The sequence below is a fragment of the Chanos chanos genome, chromosome 8 (assembly GCF_902362185.1).
Source record: "Chanos chanos chromosome 8, fChaCha1.1, whole genome shotgun sequence".
Taxonomy (NCBI): Eukaryota; Metazoa; Chordata; class Actinopteri; order Gonorynchiformes; family Chanidae; genus Chanos; species Chanos chanos.
This window is the reverse complement of record NC_044502.1, coordinates 10,583,047-10,608,789: the sequence shown is the minus strand read 5'-3', so window position 1 is coordinate 10,608,789 and position 25,743 is coordinate 10,583,047. Positions and strand designations below refer to the sequence as shown.

The following is a 25,743-nucleotide window of genomic DNA, read 5'->3' as shown; positions in this document are numbered from 1 at the left end:
AGTGGGTACTGAATACAAACAAATGAAGGTACGGCTTACATGTTGTATGCTCAGCGTGCAACAGTCTAGTATTATAGAGCATCTTTACCTCAATCTACAGAAGGGGCTGTTAATAATGTATCATGTGCTCAAAGGGGGTCATAAAAAATTAAAGAGACTGATGGATCTCCATTTCTGCCTGTGAGAGATAGCTTTATCAGCGCCTGCTGTCGGACTGAAAGTAATGACACGGCGTTAAGGCGTTTGATGGGAGATAGATAGGGAACAGCGGATGCCGTGACGACGGGACGGTTGTCAGTCCACCTGGAGACACAGATGGATTGCAGCTCCCTCGTCTGATTAAACCAGATAACGGATCAATTTGCATCACACACGAACATTTTAGCCCTCAACATAGTGAAGACAGGCCTTAAAGAATGAGATCACAGAAGTGTTTTTTTTGTTGTTGTTGTTGTTGTTTGTTTGTGTCTGTACAGTTTTTTTTTAGTGAACAGTGACTCACAAATATTTCTACTTTAGTTTATTCTCACTGTTAGACAGACCCATACAACACTGCATAATCATTGTCTCCCAAACTTCTCCTCAACTAACCCCCTTCATTTCATGTTCATTCTCCTGAAGCAAAATAAGTAAAGTCAAATCGAAAGAGATAGTTTGACGAATGCTTAGACGTCTAAAATGGCTAGAGGTTTTGAAGGAACCATTTGGGAGACATAGCTATGCTGAAATTGGGATCCCATTGATAACATACAGTGTGTTGTTCGAGTCATTTTCAAAAGGCATTCCGTTTCCAACGCCTCACAGTTTCTCATTTCCTGTTCCCCAGATTGTCATGCTTTGCTGAACAAGTGGTTAGCTGAATAGTACACAACTGTGCACATTACTAAGAAAGCACGCATTTAAATATAGTTACATGAAGAGAGTTGAAAAGATCATCGGACGTGGTGAAAGGGGAAGGGAATGCTCTGACTTTAGCAGTTTGAGGGACTGTAGAGGTATGCAGTGTAATGTCTCTCAGAGGGCATTTTCACATAACCTGAGTTAGATTGTTACAAAAAGGGCAGGTGATGCTAAGGTGCTAGCCTCACCGCTTGTATGCTACATGCTCATGGGATGTTCAAACACACAGCCACTGGTTATTGGTTTTGTGACGTGAGAGATGCGAATTATCATAGAAGTAGTCATGGAGGGTCAGAGATGGAGGTTGTTTATGGAGTTTCGAATGGGTACAACCCCCTCCCCCATTTTTGTGTTTGTGGATATAGCCTCTATCCCTGGGATTTCTTGTGCAGTGGAAGATATGTTGGTTATGAAATTGTGTTGGATGTCTTCCAACATTTTTATTAGAAAATGAACATATGCTTGTAAATACTGAGCAAATATGCAGACTGCTGCGTGAATTTTGTTACTGGAGGAGGAACCAGGAAATTGTTGAACGCAATGATAAATAGTCTGGGGACGAGCCAATTTCTCTTCCAACACATTTAGTTTTGTTTTGCTCCATATGAAATAAAATATGAAAAAATTATGAAACCTACCGACGTGTAACTGCTGCTTACCGCAGCCTAATCTAAACGGATTGGTTAGTCACATGTTACATGAATATGTTTCACATCAGTTCGTGAGCATTAGCCCGATAATGACTTCAAACACAATGGATTGACAAGAAATATAAGCTCCTTGGTACGGACTGTACCTCAAACTTTGTTATTCTGTTTACACAGCTAGGCCTCTTTCCGTCACGTTTTCAAGTTCAAGGCTCGGTTCCGCATCTGTAACTTCAACTTAAGGATACCCGGTCCGCGTACTTTGAATTTCCAGGACTGTGTTGCCGACAGAGACATTTTCAACCGTCCCTTGAGGAGCTCTCTGTATTTAGATAAGGGGAAACTCACAGTAGTCTACAGAGCAATTGAAAGGTCTCCTGGAGAAGGAGATTGTAGTCATTTGTCTGACGCTGGCAACTAGGGATCTGGCTGAGAGAGAGTTTGTGTGGAGGATAGGTCCTCTGGGAGCAAACGTGGAGTAAAGGCTTTGAGACCGAGATAAAGGACACTTCAGGAGCAACACGAGGCCACCGTCAGAAGCCTTTGAACGGCGCTGATGGAGAGCCGCTGTCTTTTATTTTGAAGTTGTTTTAGAGATGATGAGAGTGTTCTCAGAACACTTTGACCTTTTGTTCAAAACCATTTCTGTTTTGCGAGACGTTCCATATGTTTTTATCAGGCAGCCGAGGTTTTACTGACAGCACTCGCTGTTTGTGCACCTGTTTTTTTTCCCCCCAGAACCGAGAACACATAATAACACGCTGCTTTTTCTACATTCAAGCAAAATTATGTTCTGAATGCATTGTGAAAGTAATATACACTAATATGTATACCCATTAAGATAAGTGTTTCCAATTCATCAAATATGATTCAATTTGCTTCCTGAAAGCAAGCAAAACAAAAAAAAAAGAACAAAAACGTTAAAAAGTAAGTAAGCAAGTTTTGCTTTGAGCCACATTTAGGTACATAGAGTTTGCTTTGGGATCCATTTTAGACTCTTCTGTCGAGTCACTCTTTCCATGCAGTCAAGTGGCAGATGAATGTGAAAGGAATTTTTCTCATGTGAACAGACCGGTTTTGGGACTTTAGAGACGCTGGCGGAGGATGCAGCACACCCTGATTTTTATCAATGGAGTATTCCATGCATGAAGTGAACTAACTCTTCATCCTGTAAACATTTTATCTCATATTTGAACATGTATGTCACTGGTAATTGCTGTAATTTCAGTTAGGGTGTGTGTTCCTCTCTCTGTTTGTCGTAGAGACAGATCACACACACTGATCAGACAAAGTCTCGTCCCAGCTGTATGAAAGTATAGGGTTAGAAGCAAATGGTTGCAGCATGACCCAGTACATTCTACACATGCCCACTGATCCGGGACCAGTGCTGTGCATTCTCCTACAGCGGGTTAAATTAAGGCAAGTGTAAGCAGAGCTGCTGCATTTCTTGTGAGGGGAGTGTGTAGAGCCAGGGGAGCAGGTGCACGAGGAAAGCTCTCTCATCTCAGTAGTGCTCCTGTCACCTCCTCGTGACAGCACAGGTCTGCTGTCACACCAGGAGGAGCACACAGAATACACAGGAAGTGACCAGAGATCAGCCCTGGATGTGCCTCAACTCCTCTCTCCATCTGCTCCCTGGGGCTTTCTGGGTATTTTTAGAAGGCCTGGATTGACAGAGGTCACATGACCTCATGTTACGGGTATAAACACAGAAGATCCCTGTACATACTTTATATTATTAAAGTAATTATATTATGTGGCTGTCAAACTTAAAATGTTTTGAGCAAGAATCCTTAAGATTGGCTTTGATCTGCTGCCTGAGTATAAACTTACTAAAAACAGTCTGTGTAGTAAAGGGATAACTTTTTTGACCATTTGATTCGTGCTAGTCTGATGTCTCATGTATAGTCTAATGATAGCTGGCAGATATGTGAAATCCTTCAGGCCACGGCTGAACAGATCGCTGCAGTGAGTCCGTGAGACAGGCTTAAAGACATAACACCGGGGGGCGTTTGCAATTGTTTGCAGGTTCCATCTTCAGTTGGTCTCTGTCCAGTTCAAAGAACTGAACTCTTCAACCATTAATCATCCTCTCATTCTCTCCTTCCCCTTCCGTTTCATATCCTCTCTGAACACCTACTGAAATGTAACCACAGGTCTCAAGACAAGATGTGTGTGAATCACTGTAAAGAATACACCCACACACACACTGTGTCCCACTTCGGTGTTCAGTAGAGCTCCACAGCAAAGCCAGCGGTTTGATATGACCAAGTCATACTATTTATATCTAAAACTAATCCAAGCACTTCTGTTTGTGCGCGTGAGCGGAGGCACACGTCTAAGCAGAAACAGCGCGGCCACATCTCAGGTGTGAATGTGTTCTCTCTGCACGAAAAGGGGGAGCAGAGCAGGAGCATCCTGTGCAGGTATCAGAGCTGTAGTTTAGCCAGAGGAGAGATGGAGGAGGAGAAGGAGGAGCGCCAGGAGAGTGGAGCGCCTGAGCTTCCTCCTCCACAGGGGCCGAGCCGTTTAATTAAGGCTGTCACAGATCCGCGGCTCTCTCCTCCAGTCTCCTCCAGCTGGCACTGAGAATGAGACTTACGTGTGTGTGTGTGTGTGTGTGTGTGTGTGTCTTTTTTGTGTGATTGATACACATTTATGTGGTTTACTCTAAACATTCGTGGCATTACAACAAATTTCTGTGGAAGAAATTAATCGTCTGTGCAATAAAACACTGACCGTGTTTTTTTTTCTTTTCTTTTTTCCACACTAAGCACAGTGAACAGCCTACTTTTAGTTGACTTAAACAACACATCAGTGTCTAGTAACATTTTCACACACTAACGCGGTCATACATGATGTCAACGTAAAGACCAATATTGCAGATATGTTTTATGATACAAAATGATACAGTGAATGACACTCCTTACAGAGTAATTAAGACAATTCAGGGAAATCCATAATTCTGTACAGACTACCATTCAATCTCTTCTCAAAGATAATTCTTTTTTTTTCGTTTTTTTCAATCCAGTACAAAAAGTCCATGAATTCTCTTTGACAAACCAGTTTGACAAGATTGTGATAGCAGTGAGAGCAGTGTCTTGTGACCTTTTCCTTGTAAGTGTGCCCTGGTCACAGTACGTTATTGTATTGTCTTAATGACGTATTGACAGCCTTATGAATACTTAACTCTGTGAATGCCACTCTACACTACCCTCTCCGTTAAACCGTGAGGCTGTTCTCATTTCTCACTCACTTACTCGTGCTGCTCAAGACTATAAGTACGTGAGACCTTCATAAGGGAAAAAACATGGCCTTTTTCCTGAAAGTAGTCGTTCTACCGGACTGTGAAATAGAATCAGGTGAAGGCAAATTATCTCTTAGTCATCGTCTTGTGAGCAAAGCAAGGATGAGTAGAGGTCTGAGTAATTGCATTGTGCCAAAACACACACACACGCACACACACACACATGCACGCACACACACATTCTCATTCTGGTGTGGTATTCGGCACTGTCAGTAAATACAGTAATCACACAGCAGGATCAAGCAGCTACCTTTGATGAGACTCAGAGATAATGTCAGGGTAACTGTTGCCAAGGAAACGTCTGCAAACCCCTCCCCAAGTTGTGCGCAATACTATAAAACCAAGTGTGTTGTAAAAACCTGTTACGCCACTCTTCACGTTACATTTCGTAAATATGTGTAAAATCATCGATTCACTGTAGTCATGTTAAAGTCATCCAACGGTACTGTGATTAAAGAAATATCAAAAGCTGTTCTTCACATGTGGACCAATCAGGATCTTTTACACATTATCTTTCCTCTCTTTGTCAGGGTACCACCACAGTCTCCCATCCTCTCCTTACATCTCTGGCCCAGAGGGTCAAAGGTTACCGTCCTCTGGTGCCTTGTCATCTGAGTTCCTGAATCAGGGCGGCTCTTCGAAGCTTCTCCTGCTCATGTGTAACACAACAGGCACGGGGCAGCAAGCTCTCAGGTATCAACACTGCACCTGGGCAACACATAATCTTAGTCTCCCAATGACCACAAATCACTGTTATAAGTAGGGCCAAAGGGTACTGAGCTATCATTATCCAAATGTGTATTTAATTATGTGCGGATGTGTGTGGAATAGCATTGTAATAATACCTTGCTTGAACCGGCATGCTAAATCTTACCACAGCTATGTCTTAGCTGTGTCCTAGTAATCCAAACACCTGCTAACTTAAATCAGACACATCCATATTTACCAGCTTCACTGTAGCTACAAGTACCCACTGAATACGTACTTTTTACCATCGGTTTAGGAACCAGAACTTCTATTTCTCAGTGTCATGGGGTTGTACAAAATAGTTCTCCATAAACTCACGGAGACTCATAATACGGTTCTCAGGCACTGTGGCCAGTGTAGAGGCAGACATTAAACCACACCTGTCATTTAGAGGCCTGCTTCCTGTCTCACTCCCACACCACAACACTCCATGGGTTTGGGTGGAAGCAGAGGATAGCTGTTCCCTCCGGAACATGTATGAATGTCAGAATGACATTTCAGTACCTGTGGAAGCCTCTCTCTCTCCCCCTGCCAGGTCGGGGAGATTGTGTTTGCGCTGTTTGACTGGCAGATGCCATAGGCGTTTGGCCCAGTTTTCAATAGAAACTCTCTCTCTGAAGCAGGAGAGAAGCTCGTCTACTGCATGTAGATCAGGGGGGGTTTTTTGGGGTTTTTTTTAAAGGGGTATAAGAGTTTCTGAATGCAAGAAATGATGTGATCATTTTACCCTGATTATTTTAGAGAGTGTACTCCTTATGTGGAAACGTAATTTTCATTCACGTACGAAGCTGTTGCTGGAGTGCTGTTTACATCCGTGATTTCCTTCTGCTTTAAACCTGATTAGACCATGGCCTTTCTTTGTTTATCACCTGCCCTGACTCTCTTTCCCTTACCCCTTACCACTAACCCCTCACCCCTTCTCTCTCTCTCTCTCTCTCTCTCTCTCTCTCTCTCTCTCTCTCTCTCTTTCTCTCTGTCTCTCTCTCTCTCTTTAGATTTGGACCTCCATTCCTAATGCGTGAGGACAGGAGTATTTCCTGGGAGCAGCTTCAGCAGAACATCCTGAGTCAGATCTACTATCTGATGTTGAACGGCTCTCACGCTCAAGTAAGTGTCGAACACGCGCCGGCACATGCCAAAAAAAACGAACAACCGCGTTCGTCCTCGTTCTCAGATCAATTATTCACCCCTTGCCAGCACCCACCATACCCAATCTATGTCGCTTAATTGCATGCTGCACTGAACTTCAATCAAGCAGTAAGAGTGCATCACTTTTTCATTATTGTCAGTGTAGCGTAGTCACTTGGGGATATGCTGACAGGGTTGATTATGAGTTTGCACATAGTGTGTGCACACAGTGTAAATAACACCAGGGACACAGGGAGCGTGTATTTTTTTTCCCTCTCAGTCGGCGATGATGCTTTCACATCGGGCGTACTATTGATTGACCGACCCTATCAGTTGATTATTGCCCTTGATAACTGATCTCGAGTACTTTAAGTAACTCTCCAGCGTGGGTCTGTATTGAACTAGCTTTTGCAGCCCATGTTGTTGTTCTGACCGCTGTAACATGTTATTCTAGTGAGGCCACCTAAAATGATGAATATGGGCCTCCTTTGTAATAGGCTTCTTATCTATTAGGCTTGTTATGACCTGAATTTATAACATCTGATAGCACAGTGCCACGGCTCAGGGGAGAGCTGCCCAAAAATTACTTTAAAATCTCCGACCAGCCGAGCAGAGCCTAACCACATGAGAGGGAACAAACTTACCATATTCAGGTGTTCACACAGGCATTACTTTAGCACCAGCCTCACTGAGGTAGTTATTTGGCAGGGGAGTTTTTTATGGATTTAAATGATGTAAATTAACTTAATTGACAAGTGCACAGTTCCGTTCTCAGCAGACGGATAAAAGCATTTGCTTGGTCAGGAACTGGACCTGTATTTTAATCCAAGTCTGTGTTGGAGGTATTTAATTGCGTGCTTTGAGTGCACAGGTTCGAATGGTTAGTAGTGTATTTTTTGTGCGCGCGTGTGTATGTGTGTGTGTGTGTGTGCGTGCGCGTGTGTGTCTGTATATGTGTGTGTGTGTGTGTGTGCGTGCGTGTGTGTGTTTGCGCACGCGCGCTCATCTGACTCATGAAACGTGATAAGGTTTAAATAAACCGATTCTCCACATACATTTATGACAACAGGCGTGACTGAGTGCACACACACGCAGTAATAACAATACAGCCGAACACACACATCCCCACTCACACCGACTCTGGCGTATTGGTCAAAGCTCAGAGACATGTGCAGAAGCACACTCCTGACTGATATCCTATATGCCCCGAAGACGCACGGCGGCACGCTTTCATCCCTCAGTGCTGCTCCGTAGTCAAATTGACAGCGCTCATCATTGTGAGGGGAATAGCTCGCCCCTATTAGAGTCGACGCACACCGTCCAACCAGAAAAAATGAAAGGCCTTTTGAGGGTTGGTCGAAAATTGAATCTAACCAGTTTTCCTTTGAAGAGGCGTAACGTTAATGGCCCTTTCCAAGTTTTCACTGATGGACCAGAATGTAGCACGAACGCTCTAATCTGCACGGCTGAAGGACGGCCCAAGGCCCTGACAATGACACCAGTGAATTGCCCGGCTGATGGAAAAGTTTGGATAGGACAAAGTTAGGCTGGGTAATATCTCTGCCAGTTCTAGTCAGGGGGATGTTCGCTTCAGTAATTAATACGAGCCATACACACATTTCTCAAAGGAAAAAAAAAAACACAGAATAATTTACTCCTTTTAACAAAGAAAGCAGCCGAAGGCTTTACCACAGAGAGAGAGAGACAGAGAGAGAGAGAGAGAGGAAGAGCTTCGTGGATGACATAGGAAATTTCCTGTAGTGAACTTTGTATGCTGTTAATAAATGTTGTTTTCGACCACAAAAATTCCGTTTAGGACTCAAGTTAGTTTTCATGTCAGGACCTGAGGCATTTGAGCTATTTTTTTTTTTTTAAGTGACGTGACAGCAGAATCAGGCGCGTAGTTGAGAAGCAGGTAGCCGTGCGAACCAACCATATTTAGAAGGGAAAAAAATTACTATATCGACCAGGCTTTCAAAAAAAAAATAATAAACTGTAAAAAAAACAAAAAAAGAAAGAAAAAAAAAGTCTCAGAGGATTTGTTGATTAAGGACTGTTTCCATCACATGTCTCGGCGCCTGTTCTCTCGCTCGCTACTGTCAGTGTGTCACCACCGCTAATATTTCTATCCTAATGAGCGTAAACAAACGAGAGGCACATTTTAATTTAGCCAAGCTGTCGATTCTAATGATTCTGAGCAACGGCGCCGAGGCTTGGGAATAATGAGAGAGGAATATATCTTCATCAAGGGCCATCTCCTCTGGCCGCAACTCATTACAGACACCCAAACCGCCGGCGCACCCATAATCATACCCCTTACTCACGTAAGGAACATGCTCCCGCTTTAGATATATGGCATCCCAAGTTCCTGTGTTCCGCGTTTGCCGTCGACGTGCCCGTACAAACGTCCGTTATTTTGTACTTGTTCGGTTTGTATCTGGGTGTACATGGCCTCTCAGCTTCTTACCGTGATGTATAGCAGCATATGAATATCCCATAAAAAAAAAAAAAAAAAAAAAAGATTAGGGTCCAGTCCATCTAAGCTTAAATCTCCAGATGTAGTTAATGAGGTTTCTGTCGGTGGAGGCATCTATTGTTAATATATTGCGATACTGAGGGCAAGTTCAGTCATTCTTGGGCTGGACAGATAATTACAACACAGACACTTGGGCATGCTTGAATAGGACTATGGGAGTGTGCAATCATTAATCATAATGAGGTTGTAATTGTTATATGCACTGGTCATTATCAGCAGAATTATTCCGAATGTACTGTTAGATAGATTTACGCATGAACACTCGTGCCTAGATTTGTGTCTGTGCGTGTGGGTTTGTGTGGGCATACAGGGATCCATGTCCAAATGTATGTGTGTAGGTATAACCCAATACTATCAATTCCACTCCAACTCACTGTCGCTAACCGCTGTTGAGTTAGTGTACAAACACTGCCCCCTTAGGGCAAGCAGCTTTAAAAACAGGCGTCTAAAATATCAACACCAGAATATGTCAGCACCGTCACACTCTGGGCACTCATCAATTTTTCATAACTATCATTTAAAAGTGAGTCACTGGCATAATTTATGAATTCAGCAACCTAATTTGTTGCTCAGTGTTGGTCACACTCATGAAAAGGCCTGATAATTGTCATGATTGTTAACGTTACGTAACACACTTAATGTATAGCGATGGCATAATTAATATTTAATTAAACTCCTTTAAAAAAAAAAATCGGAGCGTAGACGGCGAGATTTTTTGCGTTCCGTCTGAACTCATTTAGTTTCAGTGGAGGAGAAAATGCGTTTGAGTAGAGAAGTTGAAGAAAACTCTGAAGCACTGTGTGAAGTAATTAGTTATTACTGCAAAGTGCTGCGCTGGCACCGCTGATAATGGGTCCCCGAAAGATAAGTGAAAATACAAATATTGGGTTCGACTTTTCAAACAAAAGGCTTTTTTTTTTTTTTTTTTTTTTGTCTCCCGTTTTCATTCGCTGCTAAGGCCGTATTAGCCGCTTAATTTATTTCTCTTTATGCTTGGCTGCGGCTCCATTCTCTCCGACAGAGCTCTTTAAAACGGGTCCCCGCAGAAACACGAGTCTCCTTTTCGATCCCTGATCATTCGCTCCCCTCTTGCTCTCTCTGACCTCAAGGAAACCTCTGAGTCTGTAGGTCTGACCCAGATGTTTGCTGAAGCAAAAGGAGGAAAGGCCGCAAAGAATGGAATGCGGCGCTTTTATTCAGACGTGTCTCAAGAAAAGACAAAAGACAAGCTACAACCACCGATGTGATTTTTTTTTTTTTTTTTCATGCTTTTACTCTGCGCCAGTGCTATGTACCGTGCTTTCTGCTGCACATTACTGTACATGTTGTATGAAAACATAGACGTGCGTTTCGAATCATATATTGGATCTATTTTCAGGTAGCTACTTAATCTTAAGGCAATAAACATTCATTCCTGTGGCATTTTGTTTGAAATGAACAGCACACCTTTTTGCTATGCATATCGAAGCGTCAGTTTCTCAGGACTCAGTGGCTGCAGTTTTTTTTTTTCTCTCTCTCTCTCTCTCCGGCAGTTGTTGAGGATTTTTTTTTTTCTGTAAAAGTAATTGCTGTATTTTATAGTCAGCACTGTGTTCATTTGGCAAGCTCAGAGCTCCCAGGACAGTTTGCCAAGGATTTTATCTGCCTGACTGTCGAAATATCGGGTGTTTTTTTTTTTTTTTTTCCACAGAACGCTGCGGTCCTGTTCAAGATCCGCGTCGTGAGTGGATCAACATCATCCAGCTACCTTTCTCCTCAAGACAGTCGACCACTTTGCCATCCAGCCGTGGACAGGTGAGATCCTCACAAGAGATAAAGAAATGAACTGATAAGGTACATCCACCGTGTCAAACTGGACAAACAGACTGAGACGAAAGCCAAATCTAACAGACAAAGTCAAAAAAAGGGCCAGATTACAGTTTCCAGTCCCTGAGTGTCATCAGTGCCATCAAAGATTTGAATAAATCCTTTTTTTTTTTTGTCTTTTTTTTTTTCATGTCCGTAAATAAAAAAGGTCTGGATGTGCATATGTACATATCTCAAAAATGGTCTCAAAAGAAAGGACAAGAGCATTTGACTGTTGTAGAAAACTCATTTAGGTAATGTCAGAATTAACATCAGCCACTTTGTCCTTACAGCTGTTGGCTCATCTTATTCAGATCATGTTTTAGATGCTCCCTCTGGGGAGAAAAACCTGTTAATAATGATTCCCCACCACACATGAATGCTGCATCCTCTTAGCAGTGATTACAGTGTAGGTGTCGCCTGTGTGTTCTCTCCATTTGCCTTTTTTTTTCTTTTTTTTTCAAAAACCAATGAGCCATCGAAGGGGTTAAAGAGCTTAAATATGCAATTTCCATCATCGTGATGGCAGGTCCCATTCATCTCTGCACATGCTCAAGCGTGCTGAGCTATCTCCTAAGACACGTGTATGTTCCGTTTAAAGAAGCTCAGCTGCTATAGTAGCTGCCTTTTCAATAGAATGGAGTTCTATTGCTCTCTAAAGAGCTGATTGAGAATGAGGTCGCCCACTGGATTAGAGACAGTATGTTCTCAAACATCCAGCCTCATGGGTGGGCTGTGTGTGTGTGTGTGTATGCGTGTGTGTGCGTGTGTGTGTATGCGTGTGTGTGCGTGTGTATGCGCGCGTGCCTGCGTGTGTGTGTGTGTGTGTGTGTGTATAAACACAAATCAGACAGTTGTGAGTGCATCTTTTTTTGTGTGGCTCTCCAGCATCAACATATAAGGGCAATTTTCTTTTGTGCCTCTGACTGAAGGACCGTTTGCTGAAGCTGCCAGGATTAATGCACATCTGCACCTTTAATGAATACTTCTACAGAGACATTTTGACTAACCTGCAATTAGCTGCCCCTACTTCCAATATACTGCATTGCCATACTCAACAATCTACTCTGCATAATTGCTAGAGCATACTATTTACCCTTGAATGCCAAGAGAATGACCCCTGTTCTCTGTCATCTGCGCGAGTGATTGAATTTTCCCAACCATTGCTGAACACGATATCCGTTTAGCTGTAAACAGCTGGAGGCAGCAGGTCCAGATATGAACAAGATTCAATTATGAAGACTGACTTTCAAGATGACAAAATACTCAGACACAGACGCTTGAGTGTATCACAAGAGCTTTTCAGCATACAGTTTAACAACCCTTACGCAGATCAGTGTGTTGATTTCAGACACGTAGGCCTACTGTTCTTTTCTTTCTTGGTTTTTATTTTTTTATGTACTTTTCTCTGCATCTGAACCTGAAACCTTTTAGGGGCAAAGATAAAAAATATATATATATATGGTATAAGAGAAATCCCAATCTATATATGAGATGAGGGAGTTAGTTTTGAAGTTGAGACGGCAGGTATTGTGCAGCAAAGGGCAACAGCACAGATCTAATGTGTCTATGCTTTCTCTCTCTGTCTTAAACTATGTGAACTAGCTTGTGTTACAGTTGAGCCATCACTTTGAGCTGAATACGCTATATTTGGGAAAGGCCACAGCATGAGTATGTATCGATTTTTTGGAGTTAAGGTATTTTGAAGTTCGGGGAACTGTTTCTCCCAGAATACTTTTACCAGTAGGGAAACTGGCTGCTGTAAGGCTTTGTTGTCTGTGTGTGTGTGTGCGTGTGCGCGTGTGTGTGTAAATGAGCAGCTGACAGCGTTTAATTTAAAAATGCTTGTATATTATGATTTAAGTGATGGAGTATGCGTGTGTGGCCACAACTCTGTTTTTTTTTTTTTTCTTCCCCACTCACTCTAAAATAACTGTCAAGTCCAAAAATGATAAAGCACCCATTAATTCCCCTCACGTTTCTGAGTTATTGCAGTCTGCCTTTAAACCGAAACAATTGCAATTAAAGAGCAGAGGGGACTTGTCAAGATTAATCTGACTTCAGTGTCTCGCTGAAGGAGAATGTGCCATGGTCTACAGTCACATCTTAAATACCCTCACACGGTTCTCTCTCCGCTTTTGCTTTGTCATGTTTGACATATTGTTGGAGAACTTTGAGGCTCAAAGTAAGGGGGGGGGGGCGCTCTTAAAAACTTTCTGTGTGATGGTAGTCTTTCATGTTGTTTGGGCACTTGTTTTTTTGGACTGTTATTCATAACCACAATCTCTCTCTCTCTCTCTCTTTCTTTCTCTCTCTCTCTCTCCTACACATATATGAGGACATATACGTGGTCACACAGTGGATAAGTTATGAAAAAGAGAATACTGGCCTCTGTTCTGTCAGAGAGAAAGGCTGTAGATTAATAGACTGTTTTTTTGTTTTTTTTTTAAATCAATCTCTGTGAGTACTTCATAATGAAAAAGGCAAATTAATAACATAAACCTATGATGAGGTTTTAACAAAACTCTTACAAAACTCTTTCTTATAGTCTTAGAGAGTCTTACTTATAGATGTAGAGCTATTTTTATGTCCATCTGTTTGAATTTGAAATGCTTTAACAAGACAGACAATTCAGTGACTCATTCTGTGAGACCATCTTGTATGCTGAAAGACTGTCTTTTTTTGGCCACAACCAACTCTCATTTAGTCTCCTAAACACTGAAACCTATAAAGTGGGCAGCTCTAAAGTGTTTTTCCAGCTTCACAATCGTGAACTGACCGGTCATCTGCGTAAATCCTCAGTGTACCATTTACTAATTGTGTTTTAATCTATCTCTGAATGCAATCCCCAAGCCAGTCATCAGCCTACAACTCTCAGACACTTAAATAGGAAGTGTATATATATACACACACACACACATATTCTCCTATGCACTGACCTTTTGAACCACTAAGTGCTGTAGCCCTGTGTTCTTTGCAAGCCTAAATCTATATGCATGACAGTGCTGTCTTTTCTGAAAATGCTGTCATTAGGATAAAGGCACTGAGGCATTAGTTTAGCTCTATTTTACTTCCCAAACATTTATCTTCACATCCTAGGAAAAAAATAATACTTCATTCAAACATGTGCATCATATGAAATGTTATCAATATTTAATCACTTATACAGGTCTATTCAATGTCTTCCTTTCACTTTCACTTCTTTTCATAAGCTTTCTCTGACTTATTTCACAGCCTCATAGTTTCATCTGTTGAGAGGCCTTCATCTATAAATCATCTTTTCTGTTAACAGGGATGAAACCAGATCAACACGTAAACACAGAAATGCATAATTATACAAAACCAAAAAAAAAAAAAAAGCTTGAGAGGGAAAAAGAGCTAAGGGTAGAATGTCCTTTCTTAATGATCATTAAAACCGAGACTCCTGTCTAGACTATACTAATGTCTAAGTTGTGCTGCTGTAGTAGTATCCCCCTCAGAATTTACCTTTGTGCTCTCCTTTCTTTACCCGCCATAACTCAGTGTGTCATCCTCCATACCTCGGTATGTCACAGTGTAAACCTTTAAAAGGATTTGAGCTCAGTGATTTTGGGAGAGAGATTGGAGGGGATTTGGAAAGTACTCTCCAGAGACAGAGGATATTGCTGTCTGTATTAAAGGGTCACTTAGAGACACCTGTAGAGAAGTCACTATGACACGTGCTGGTTTGAGGTTGATGATAGCGTCGTGTAAACTACGTGGATTACATTAAAATAAGATCTAATTTAAGGCTTATTGTGATTTCTATGAATATGGTGCTTGTATAGGAACAGACTTTAGACTTCTGATCATAGCCTGACACCTAGTGGACAAGATCAGGTTCATTTTTTTTTTTTTTATCTAGTCGGGAGTTACATTTCCTTACTAACGCTGGCTTTTGTGAAGGTGTCTCGTAGAATACCTGCCAGTATCTTTTACTCGCTTATGCAGAAGATGTCCCTTCAGTGACCTTTGGCTTCTTGTTCTCACAGAGCCCTGAAGTTGTGTGGCCCAGGGGGTCCTCTGCATGTCAAGCTTGTTATTGAGTGGGAGCAGAAGCTCAAAGAATGGTGAGACATGCTTGGTCATTTTCAGTTACATTTGGAATATCAAACATTGCCTTTTTAATATTGATCAGAATAAAATGAAACAATCTGCTGAATACGGTAAAAACTGCAAATTGTGTGTGTGTGTGTGTGTCAGTCTGTTTGGGAACATTCAGGAGGAGGTAGTAAAAGATGCAGAGAGTGTCAGAATCCAGCAGCAGAATCACCTCCAGCAGCACAGTTGTACCCTTGATGAGTGCTTCCAGCTGTACACCAAAGAGGAACAGGTATTTTTCTCTTTCTATCGCACTCATGCTATCTTCTTCTCTTTTACTCGCTCTCTCTTTCTCTCTCTCTCTCTCTCTCTCTCTCTCTCTCTCTCTCTTTCTCTCTCTGTCTTTTTGCACTAAGATCAAGAAGTATAGCATCTCGTCCTCTCAGCACGTTAAATTTTGAGGAAAGGTCACTCCTACCTCCAACTGTCTGTCATGACCGTGTCTTCTTGTCAGACTCATCAAGCTTAAGTCAGTCGGCTTTACCCCATGGAGCTTTAGGTTCACTGCACGTTCACTATCATTAGGCTCTGCTGGCAATATTGATCCTACCTAGAATCAGTGATGATTCTGGTTAAGTTAAATCCTGGATAGCGGTACAGTCTTAAAAATTATTGTCAAAATCTAAAACTTAAATCTGATCTTTTCATTTTTGCCTCTGATATTACAGTCTCAGCTGTAGTCCTTTTTACCTTTACCCCAGAACAAATCCTTTGTATATTCACCACATTCTGCTTTCCAAAGATTGTATCTCTTATAAATAATAATTTATTTCATCTCATTACTCTCCTTCACTTGATGTACCCTTGTAACTTAGACTTTGAAATTACTAGAGGACATATTAGCATTCGCCCTTTTTTTTTTTGCCAGGCGTCAGTGTTTTCTAATCCCTCTTGACTCTCTCTAAAAGTCAAGACTCTACAGTTCACAAATTAGGGGCATGAATGCAATACAGAGTATAAGGGCTGAACTGGGTTCAAATAAGGAAACTCTCAAGCTGGGAGGGAAGAGAGCCATACCACTCATTATATGTGATGTGTGTCACTGCCAGCATACTTAGTGGGTTCAGGAAGTACAATTAATGCGAAACACATAGAGCCGTACTGCTGATCTTGTTCAATCATGTACCATTTCTGTCTCAGACAGATGCTATAAATACTTGTTCTTTAGTAGTTTTTGTTTGATGAATGGGACACCTGTTCACATTCAAGAACAGGCTGATGGTTTTTAAGGGGGCAAAAAATCCCCTTCTACAAGCATTCTGTCGTTTTGCTTTTGTCGTAGCTGGCACCAGATGATGCATGGAAGTGTCCGCATTGTAAGCAGCTGCAGCAGGGCATGGTCAAGATGAGCCTTTGGACTCTGCCCGACATTCTCATCCTGCACCTCAAGCGTTTTCGGCAGGTGGGCGAACGGCGCAACAAGCTGTCCACCTTGGTGCGATTCCCTCTGACAGGCTTGGACATGGCACCTCACGTGGTCAAACGTAGCCAAAGCACCCGCAACCTTTCCCCATGGCCCCCGACTTGGAAACAGTCTGAAACGGATTTCCTCTATGACCTTTATGCTGTCTGTAACCACCACGGTGGTATGCATGGAGGCCATTACACAGGTGCGTTTGAAAGGGGTATGGCAATGTTATTTTACTTTAGAGCCCATACTGAGCTTCCTGAAAAATTATCAGATGTTACTTGTCCTCAGGCAGATGAATTTCTTAAATTATCAAATGTTTTCCTCACATTTGGCAGTAGAAGTTGTTGAAAATTGCACAAAGAAAACCATAGCTTTGTTAACCATTGACGCTAAACTAATGACACGAAAGTCATCTGAAGATATAATTCTTTTGCAGCGTACTGTCGAAACTCGGTAGATGGGCAGTGGTATAGCTACGATGACAGCAGCGTCGACCAAGTGCCTGAGGAAGAGCTGTGCACTCGCGGTGCTTACATCCTTTTTTATCAGCGTCGAAATGTCATCCCCCCTTGGTCTGCCAACAGCTCTGCCAGAGGTGAGAGGGGCCAGCACATGATGGAAGGTGGTGAAGTTCAAAAAGGTTCATTAAAAACTGTGTAATGGAACGGTTTACACCCACCCACGGTCTAAGCAGAAGACCGCTGATAGGCCCTCATAGGTGCTGCATAACAAGGAGTTTCCTGATAATGTTTCTGCCAGAATTTCAGTGCTACCTACACTTTTTTTTTTTTTACAAGTAATTATAGGATGTTAAAGGTTTTGCAAAGGGCAGTTCTTGAGGATACCTGTGTGCTGCCATTTAGACATCGATCTGAACTCTACCTATTACAGGTTCCATCAGCTCTTCAATGTCAGACCACTGGCTCATTCGCTTGAATGGAGACAGCAAGAGAGGCAGTGTGGTGTCTCGGTCTACCACAACATATCCGTCTTCCATTCCTGACTCCCCAGAGTCTCCTGTCTTCCAGGACGAGCCATCTAAAGAAGAGAGGGGTAAGTTATTGTTTCTCAAGGGATGCCTCTGGCATCATGTGGAAGTAAAAGACCAACTGTGCTATAATATGCAGAGTTTACATTGTACCTTTTCTAACTTAGGTGGTTTTGAGACCAGACCTTTTGTGAGGGGAATCCAAGGACGCAGTGTGAGCATGAGAAGCCCAACAAAGTCCAAGGAAAACTTTGGCAAAGTGCTGCCCCTGCGCTGGTCTCTCGGTTCCAAAGACCGTCACAAGCCTGCTCCTCCATCAGACTCCTCTTCTCCAGCAGAGCTTGTCCAATACCTGGAGTCAGGTAGGCGTCCACGTTGTACCAAGGACTCCATTGTCAACCTGATGGGTGGACCTTCTGGTAAGGAGCTCCGAGAGGGTCAGAAGGCCTCCACAGACAGTGCCTCAAACCAAAGCAGCCTGAGCTGTATTGGGCACCCGGATTCTCCCAAAATGCCAGAGGGTCAGCGCAGACAGCCTTCAGACAAGACAGGAAATCATAGGCCCAGCAGCAACAGCAGACATCGAGAGGATGACACCCTAAGTAGAAGGAGCGGTAGAAAGACCAAACAGGAGCATTCTAAATCACAAGACTCGCAATCCAGGAGGAGCTCCAATGTAGGGGTTCAGTCAAGTTACGGCACTCACAGCGACTGGGAATCCACAAAGAAGACCGGTAAGGAGGATGTGGAAGAGCCCTTTCCAGATGTAGATAAAGGGACGAAAGGAGAGCAGTCAAAGGGTAACGTCCTATCCTTCCTTAGAAATAGCTTCTTAAGGAAAGATCAGGTACGGAAGACCCGTGAATCAGACAAAGGAAGCGAGGTAAGGACCAAAAGCTCATCTAAACTCTCTCTCTCTAACGGGGGACCCAGTGGACCTGTAGAAGAGAAGGCCAAGGGTACTCCCCAGAGTCTTGGTGAGGAACTGGCTAACGGCCGACCGGGACGTAGCGCAGCGGACATCAGGCGCTCTCACAGCTCGTCCAACATAAATAACAAGAATAACAAGTCTGATCACACCTTGCGACGGACGGCCTCTCTGCATCGGAACGGTATTTCCGCTCCGCCATCTCGCAGCCAGACGTCAGAAAAGACGTCTCACGGCACTCCGCAGCGCATTCGCTATAGCACCACTTCACTTGGGAGGAAGAAGACGGTTCCAGAGTCCAGCTTCTGACACTCACATCAACCAATTCCACTTAAAGCAATAGAGCTCAGGACTCTAGGCAGACCATTGTGTCTCACACACGCACATGTACGAGACAACTCTGCAACCTCTTAGTGGCCTAGAGATTTAGGAAAAAAATTAGTCCTTAACCTGGAAGAGATAGAATATATATCTATATATGCCTGGTATTGGCGGACGTCATCTCAGAATATTTCTATTAATTTGTGTATCATTTTTTTAAAGTGTTGCAATCCATGAAAAGTGCCTCTGTACCTGATGTGAAATTCAGTCCAGTCAACTGGAAATGAGCTTTGAGAAACTGAAGGCAGGTGTTCTCATTTTCACCTGTGTGACTTAGCATTATCATTTAAAAAAGAGATGTACATTTGCCTAAAGTAGTTGATTCTATTTATTTTGTTTTAGAATGTTAATGTTAGGGGGAGGGGAGGGCTTTTATATGAATGTTTTTAACACCTTTTTTTGGAGAGCCTCCTTTTGAATTTATGTTTAAATCTTCTGAATACATGTACATAGGTGTTGATTGAACTGTAGATCAAAGGTATGTTGTATTATTTAAAGAGTCAATATAAGAGGAAACTGCAGAGTTTAAGTGAATGTCCTTGCACTGCATAATGGCTGCTAAATTGTCACAGATTGTTCTATAGCAAATTAATGATACAATTTGCACTTGTAATGAAGTTAACTGCACCTGTCTGTACCCTGGTCTTAAAATATAACAACATGTCCTTCTGTCCTGGATATTCCACACTTCATAGAAGTCCCTCATAGTCTGTGGTTTTGACAGAAGAAAGCGTACCTTTAAAAAGGATTCTCAAATTAGAAAAAAACCCACAAAACTTTTGGCCTGTTTTGAAGGGCAGCTGAGTCCAGCAGCATAACTTGTAGTGCTTTTATTCTGTCCAGATTCTGTCAAGAATTCATGCACTATGTAATTTAGACCACATAAATAATAAGGGTTTCATGCCCTAAGGAAATCAACATCTCACTGAATTTGTCATTTTGTTCTGTATTACAATGACTAGAGGGTAAAGGCATACATTTTTCATTTTTTGCCCAACAGTTGGTGTTCTACTTTGTAAAATAACAGGTCTGATTTAAATAACACCCCTGGCAAGTGTAACCCTGGGATATAACAGATATTCTCAGTGTTCTCCATAATGATATTACCATAATCAGCTATAAATCAAAATAGCCTTGTTAACAATATCTCTGTGAGAATGTTATTGAAACATTTGTCTGCCTGAACAAGGACATGGAATAACACAGAAATGGCTTTTAAGAACAACCCAACAATCCATAAAACCAAGGTAAAAAAAAAAAAAAAAGGTTTGCAATATGTCATGGTTGTTTCAATGGAGCACCAGATGTGACTGTCTTTGATCCAGCTGTTCTAAATGAAGTGAACTTTTTTTGCAGGTCAACTAAACAAGACTAGTGCTCAGTGCTACAGTGTGTAAATGAGCAATAGTTGAAGTCAAAGTTTCTAGTTTTCTTGTTTCTCAGAAGGGTTTCTTCCTCGATAGTTTTAGTTATTGAGCTGCCAAAAATGATTGTTCATCGTTCCATGTTCACTTACCGACGAAAGATGCCTCGTCTTTTATTTTAACTACAATAATTTGTGCCAAGAGCTGCCTGCAGAAAGCTAATGTACTGACTTTTTCCACACCAACAGTTCATTTACAGGATGCCTTGAATGGAGTGATCAGTTATTTAAGCCAAAGCAAAAAGCCAGACAACACCCATCCCTGGACATATTTTACATTTACTCTCTCTTTAAATCTTGATTTATAATTTACTGTTGTATTTGGTGTTACATAGTAGCCAATTTCAGTCTGTCTTTGAAGAGCCACCTGTCAACACTTAGCCGTTATTCTGAGTGTAGAAATATTGTCAAATTGCCACATAAAATCCCTAAGGGTGGCACTTAGACATTCCCATGTATATCTGACTTTTAAAATCATTGTGCATGCTTGTCTAAAGTCAAGACGCTTCCCTGTGTGAATTAACAAGACCTTATTCAAGAATGTATTAGCAGTGTTTTCTGCTTCTTTCAAATGTGTTTATTTCACAGCTGGAAATAGACTGAATAGTCTATTTCCTTTACTTTCATTCTTCTCAGAAATATACAGTGATATGGATATGTACATTTTAGTCCAACTAAAGTTTCTTTTTGATTTTTAAATGGCAAATGGAGAACACAGTGAATATACAGTGTTTCAATTCAAATTCTATTCTAATTCAGCATATGGCTTAGTGGCTTATGGTGCTTTTGTACTGAGAATCAGGCATCTCGTCAGCTCTCACTTGTATTAAATGTCGTGTTTCCTCCCTTGAGAGAATATTTGAGAGGATTGAAGCACAGTATAAGGAGATCTAAGAAAGCTTGGCCAGACATCAAGTCTTTATCGTTTGTGGGCATTTTCTTCTCATTTTCTTTACAGGGTTTATACACAACAAAACTTTCACAATGTTTACCAAAAGAAGCACTTATGATTTTTGCATATGACTATGAATGAAGGACTTTTACATTTGTATGCGTGTGTGTGTGTGTGTGTGTGTGCGCGCGCACGTTTTTTTTTTTGTTTGTTTGTTTTTTTTAAGTTTGATTTGAAGATATTTTATAACGTGATTTTTTATAATCATTTACTCTTTGTAATTGCTTTTTAAATAGATCAAGGGATACTTGTGGTAAGTCTGTTAAACATATCCCAGTTATGGGACCAGGTATAGAGGTGAATCACATATGCAGGATGCAAATAAAGGTTCTTCTTTTTGCACAGGGGTATCTATTCTTTATATGGCAAAAAAAAAGGTTTGTTTGTTTAGCTACACATCCTATACATAATATACTGTTTTATTTTGAATACTGCTAATAAAACACTTTATTTAACAAACTTTCCTCACCTCTGTCTCATGCATGCTCTGATTGCTGAAGTTGTTTTACATTGAACTATTTAACCGAAAACACAACTGTTATTCAGTGGCATCAAGGTGAATAGTGTTTGAGATGTTTTTCCATTACCTTTATAGTATGCATTTGTGAAATAAAGTAGTCCATCAGTGTAAAACAGTGTAAATGTAATATGCTGTAATATGTTTTCCACTTTACAGTTAGTGCTTTGCAGGGAATTACAATTACCAGTAGGCTCATGTTCAGTATTCACAGCAATCAAACACTTCTCCTTCATTCTATATCACTTCTTTTTTTCAGTAATTAGTCTTTTACTGCACAGCTATCATTGATTTTCAACTTAGTATACAGTTAAGCAGTTACAGGCAAGTCAGTGATCATGTTTGTAATTGTTATATTCATGTTTCTTCCTTTATTACCATTACATATGCTACACTGATAAGATCTCCAGAGGAGAATGCTTCTATGTCTTCTGACCACGCGTCCTAATCCAAGGTCTGAGAGGTGTGAGAGGTTTGGTAGTTCAACAGAGGGAATCCCACAGCGGCCAAAATGATGAGGAGGAGGAAAATAGCAGCTTTAATGACAGTAAACTGGCATCTGTTAAGTCGTGCTGTCTGCAGTAGATGACGCCACTGTCTCAAACCATTGTTTTCTGTGCATTGTTTTTCAACCTTTATTTGAATAGAAAGCACATAGTTTAAAAAAAAAAGGTTTGAATTTAGTGAACATGAAAACTTTCTGTTCTTGCATTAGGAACTGAGCTGAGTGAGATTAGGTGTACATGGTGAGTTCATACAGGGTAAAGAGTGCTTCTTACCCTAATGACATTGATTACATTCAATTAGTCATTTACTGTTATTCATACTATTCCTCAAAGTCTCTTCAGACTTCATTCTGTGCCTCCTCTTTGTGTATGCCTCGTGTATGACTCATCTGCAACACACACACACACACATTCTTCTGTTTGAGCTAACCTGTTATTGATCTGAATACATAGTGTGAGCCCAGCAGACACTCATTATATTGAACTAACACTTGCAGCCAAAAAAAGACACACAGACTAGTGTTCACAAATGTTGCGGTACCCCAATCATCTTTGTTGTCAACGATAATATGATGACAGTGAATTATGTGATTTAGATCTTAGAACAACCAGCAAGAAGTGCTGACTAGTCTGTAGATACAGTTAATGAGAAATAGGTTCTTTGGCTTTGTGGATGGATGTCTGTGTTGGGTGTTGATGTCATTTGTTATGAAATCACTCCAGTTTCATGCTGACTCTTTCCTATCATATAATCATACACTAAGGCATTGCAACTGTGCGGATAACAAAACTGTTCTCAAACTGTAGGCAAAAGAGCATGTCTCACAGACTCAGCTTGATTAATTAAATTAACTGTATATATATATATATATATATATATACACACACACCACACACACACACTTTTTCTGTGTGTATGTGTGTATATATATATATTTTTTTTTTTTATTATTATTTTTTTTTTTTTTCCCCAAAGAAATTTACCCCTAAGTCTATGAAGCTTGAAATCCAAATAAGTAAAATGAGAGTGTTTATCCTCTAATGTTTTCTCATTTGAGTTTCCTGACATCACATATAGAATTCAGTTGGGAAAAGACCAAACATCTTAACCAGATATTCTGAATGTCATGCTTTGTGTTTCCTGTGAAGAATCTTGAGAGATGGTCATGCAGAGGGATCTCGGACAGACTTCTGAAGGTTATTGCAAAGGGCAGACAGAACAGATTCAGAGAACAGGAGAAATAATAACAGGATAAATTATAGAATTATATATTTGTTCAGATTATTATGCATTGCTATTTTGGGGACAGTTATTCTGATAATATTCCATAGCTATCATATGTTTTTATTTATTTATTTATTTATTTATTTTAAGAAAATCATCCTCTTCAAAGAGGATCATATAGTATATTTCTTTGGCTCTTAAATACAACATCCTGGAGAGGAGACAGCCTCAGCAGTTCCCTTTGATATTTTTGCTTAAACCAGTATAATCATATCATCATCTTCTCTCTAAGTAATAGACTCTCTGTCATCATGCAGAATTTTCCTGTAAGTATTGATCATAGAGCATAATTATCACTCATTTGGTTGATGTTTGTAGTTTGCATTAAACAATTAGTGTGTGTGTGTGTGTGCGCGCGCGCGCGTGTGTGTGTGTGTGCGCGTGTGTGCAGGTGTGCGTGTGGACAGGTTGGTGTGTGTATATTTAACAGCGTGACATCTCATATCGGTTGTGTTAGCAGTTGTTGCTTAAGACAGGCACTTGTGGAGACAACGCTTTACATTTTGTTGCGTCTTCTATCCAACAGGACTTTCTGTTGACCAAATCCTCTTGCTGTCATGCATATTCTCCGCGCAAGCCTGCGGTTATGTACGGCCGTAGAAAATCGTATTGCCTTGTTCCATCCCCTTTTCATCTTTACTTTACAACAGAAAATTACCGTGCTATTAAATTTTTAACCACAATTTACTCGAGGCAGTTTCTCTCGATCCGGATTTTAAAGGAGGCAACACAGCATAGAGATGTGACTGTGATAAAGTTATTGTACAGGGACAGTTTTTTCCTAAAGGGGTCACATTGCGCTGGAGAACAGGTAACGCCAGTGTATTCCCTACAAGGAAAAATTAAACTCTTAATCAGACACAGTTAGTATTTGTCATTTGTTAACCGCTAAACGTGCAATCAGGCTGCAATTTTACTTGAAGGCATCTTGCGTCTTACTTCAAACTGTACACTTTGAAGTCGGGGGACACATTATGTTGCTTACCTAACAGAATTGAGTGGCTTTACCAAGACAAACAAAGTGAACGCGTACAGTGGTACAAACAGCATTACTGAGATAAATTCACAGTTTTCATCTAAGTTTGCATATTAAATGAGATAAAAATCTATATTTCTCTGAGTCATGAATCTCCCTCCTCATCAGCTCACTGAACTCTAGTAGAGATCATTTTTTAAAAAACTATTGTGACTACATTTTGTTCACAAATGCAAATAATACCATAACAATTCACAGGGCAAAAGTGATGCAAACTGCACCCTGTAATGTCTGCAATCTGTTGAAAGTGGGGGTATGCATTTTCAATTGACTCTTGGATACGTAAAGAGAAATCAAAACTTTGTTCATGCATTTCACTCATATTAACCTCAATTCCTTATTGTAAAAGTCATTGGATCATTTTCTAGGTGTATTTTATCATATAACAAATGTAGCAAATGTAGGCTTTTGGTTATTCATAGATCACAGGCAACTATTTTATTTCATTTTATTTAGTTGTTTGTTTTTATTTATTTTTGCAGGAAGTGTGTAAGTCAGAGAGAAAGCGTGGCTTGAGTTGGAATGAAAGAAGTTTTGGACACCCCACACAAGGTTTGTTTATTACATAAAAGTCGAGCCAACCGTTTTGAAAACGGCGTGTCGATCTGAAAAAAAGCTCAGACGACTATGTAGTTGCAGAGAAAGTGACACACAAATGCTCCTCTGCAAGCACGAAATCACTTGATGACGCCGGCCTAACTCTGCAGACCGTGGAGTGATGGAGGAAACGCGCGCTGAATTCACCCAGCTCAGCTAGGACAACAGCCATTCTTGTGTGTAACTGCAGCAAAAAAAAAAAAAACAAAATTCCTCCAAACTGAGAGGAAAAAACTTGAAAACTAAAGAAATTGTAAAAGAAAAAAAAAAAAGTCCTGTGAAACAATCCAAGGAGAAGAGAAGATGCAATCTGATTTCTGTTTGAACTCCAGGTCATTATTTTAAGCACTCCGTCCTCCTCTGTCTGTTTCTTCTCATTTTCACATTTTGTCTTTAGAATTTAGAATCTCTGTGATCGCGCGCACACACACAGCAGTGAGTAGTGAATTTAACTTCTGCATTTAAGCCATCCTATACACACCAGTAGTGT

At 41.0% G+C, this 25,743-nt stretch overlaps 1 protein-coding gene across 1 annotated transcript in view; it reads left to right on the top strand.

Moving 5' to 3' along the window:
- usp43a (ubiquitin specific peptidase 43a) overlaps positions 1 to 18,865 on the top strand; it is a 54,169-nt gene extending 35,304 nt beyond the window's left edge. The window contains exons 7-15 of the mRNA XM_030782532.1: positions 5,385 to 5,547; positions 6,597 to 6,708; positions 10,956 to 11,059; positions 15,121 to 15,198; positions 15,332 to 15,461; positions 16,512 to 16,839; positions 17,077 to 17,235; positions 17,532 to 17,693; positions 17,796 to 18,865. Of these exons, the coding sequence (XP_030638392.1) occupies positions 5,385 to 5,547; positions 6,597 to 6,708; positions 10,956 to 11,059; positions 15,121 to 15,198; positions 15,332 to 15,461; positions 16,512 to 16,839; positions 17,077 to 17,235; positions 17,532 to 17,693; positions 17,796 to 18,865 (2,306 nt within the window). The remainder of the gene's footprint in view (positions 1 to 5,384; positions 5,548 to 6,596; positions 6,709 to 10,955; positions 11,060 to 15,120; positions 15,199 to 15,331; positions 15,462 to 16,511; positions 16,840 to 17,076; positions 17,236 to 17,531; positions 17,694 to 17,795) is intronic.
- The last annotated feature ends 6,878 nt before the right edge of the window (positions 18,866 to 25,743 follow it).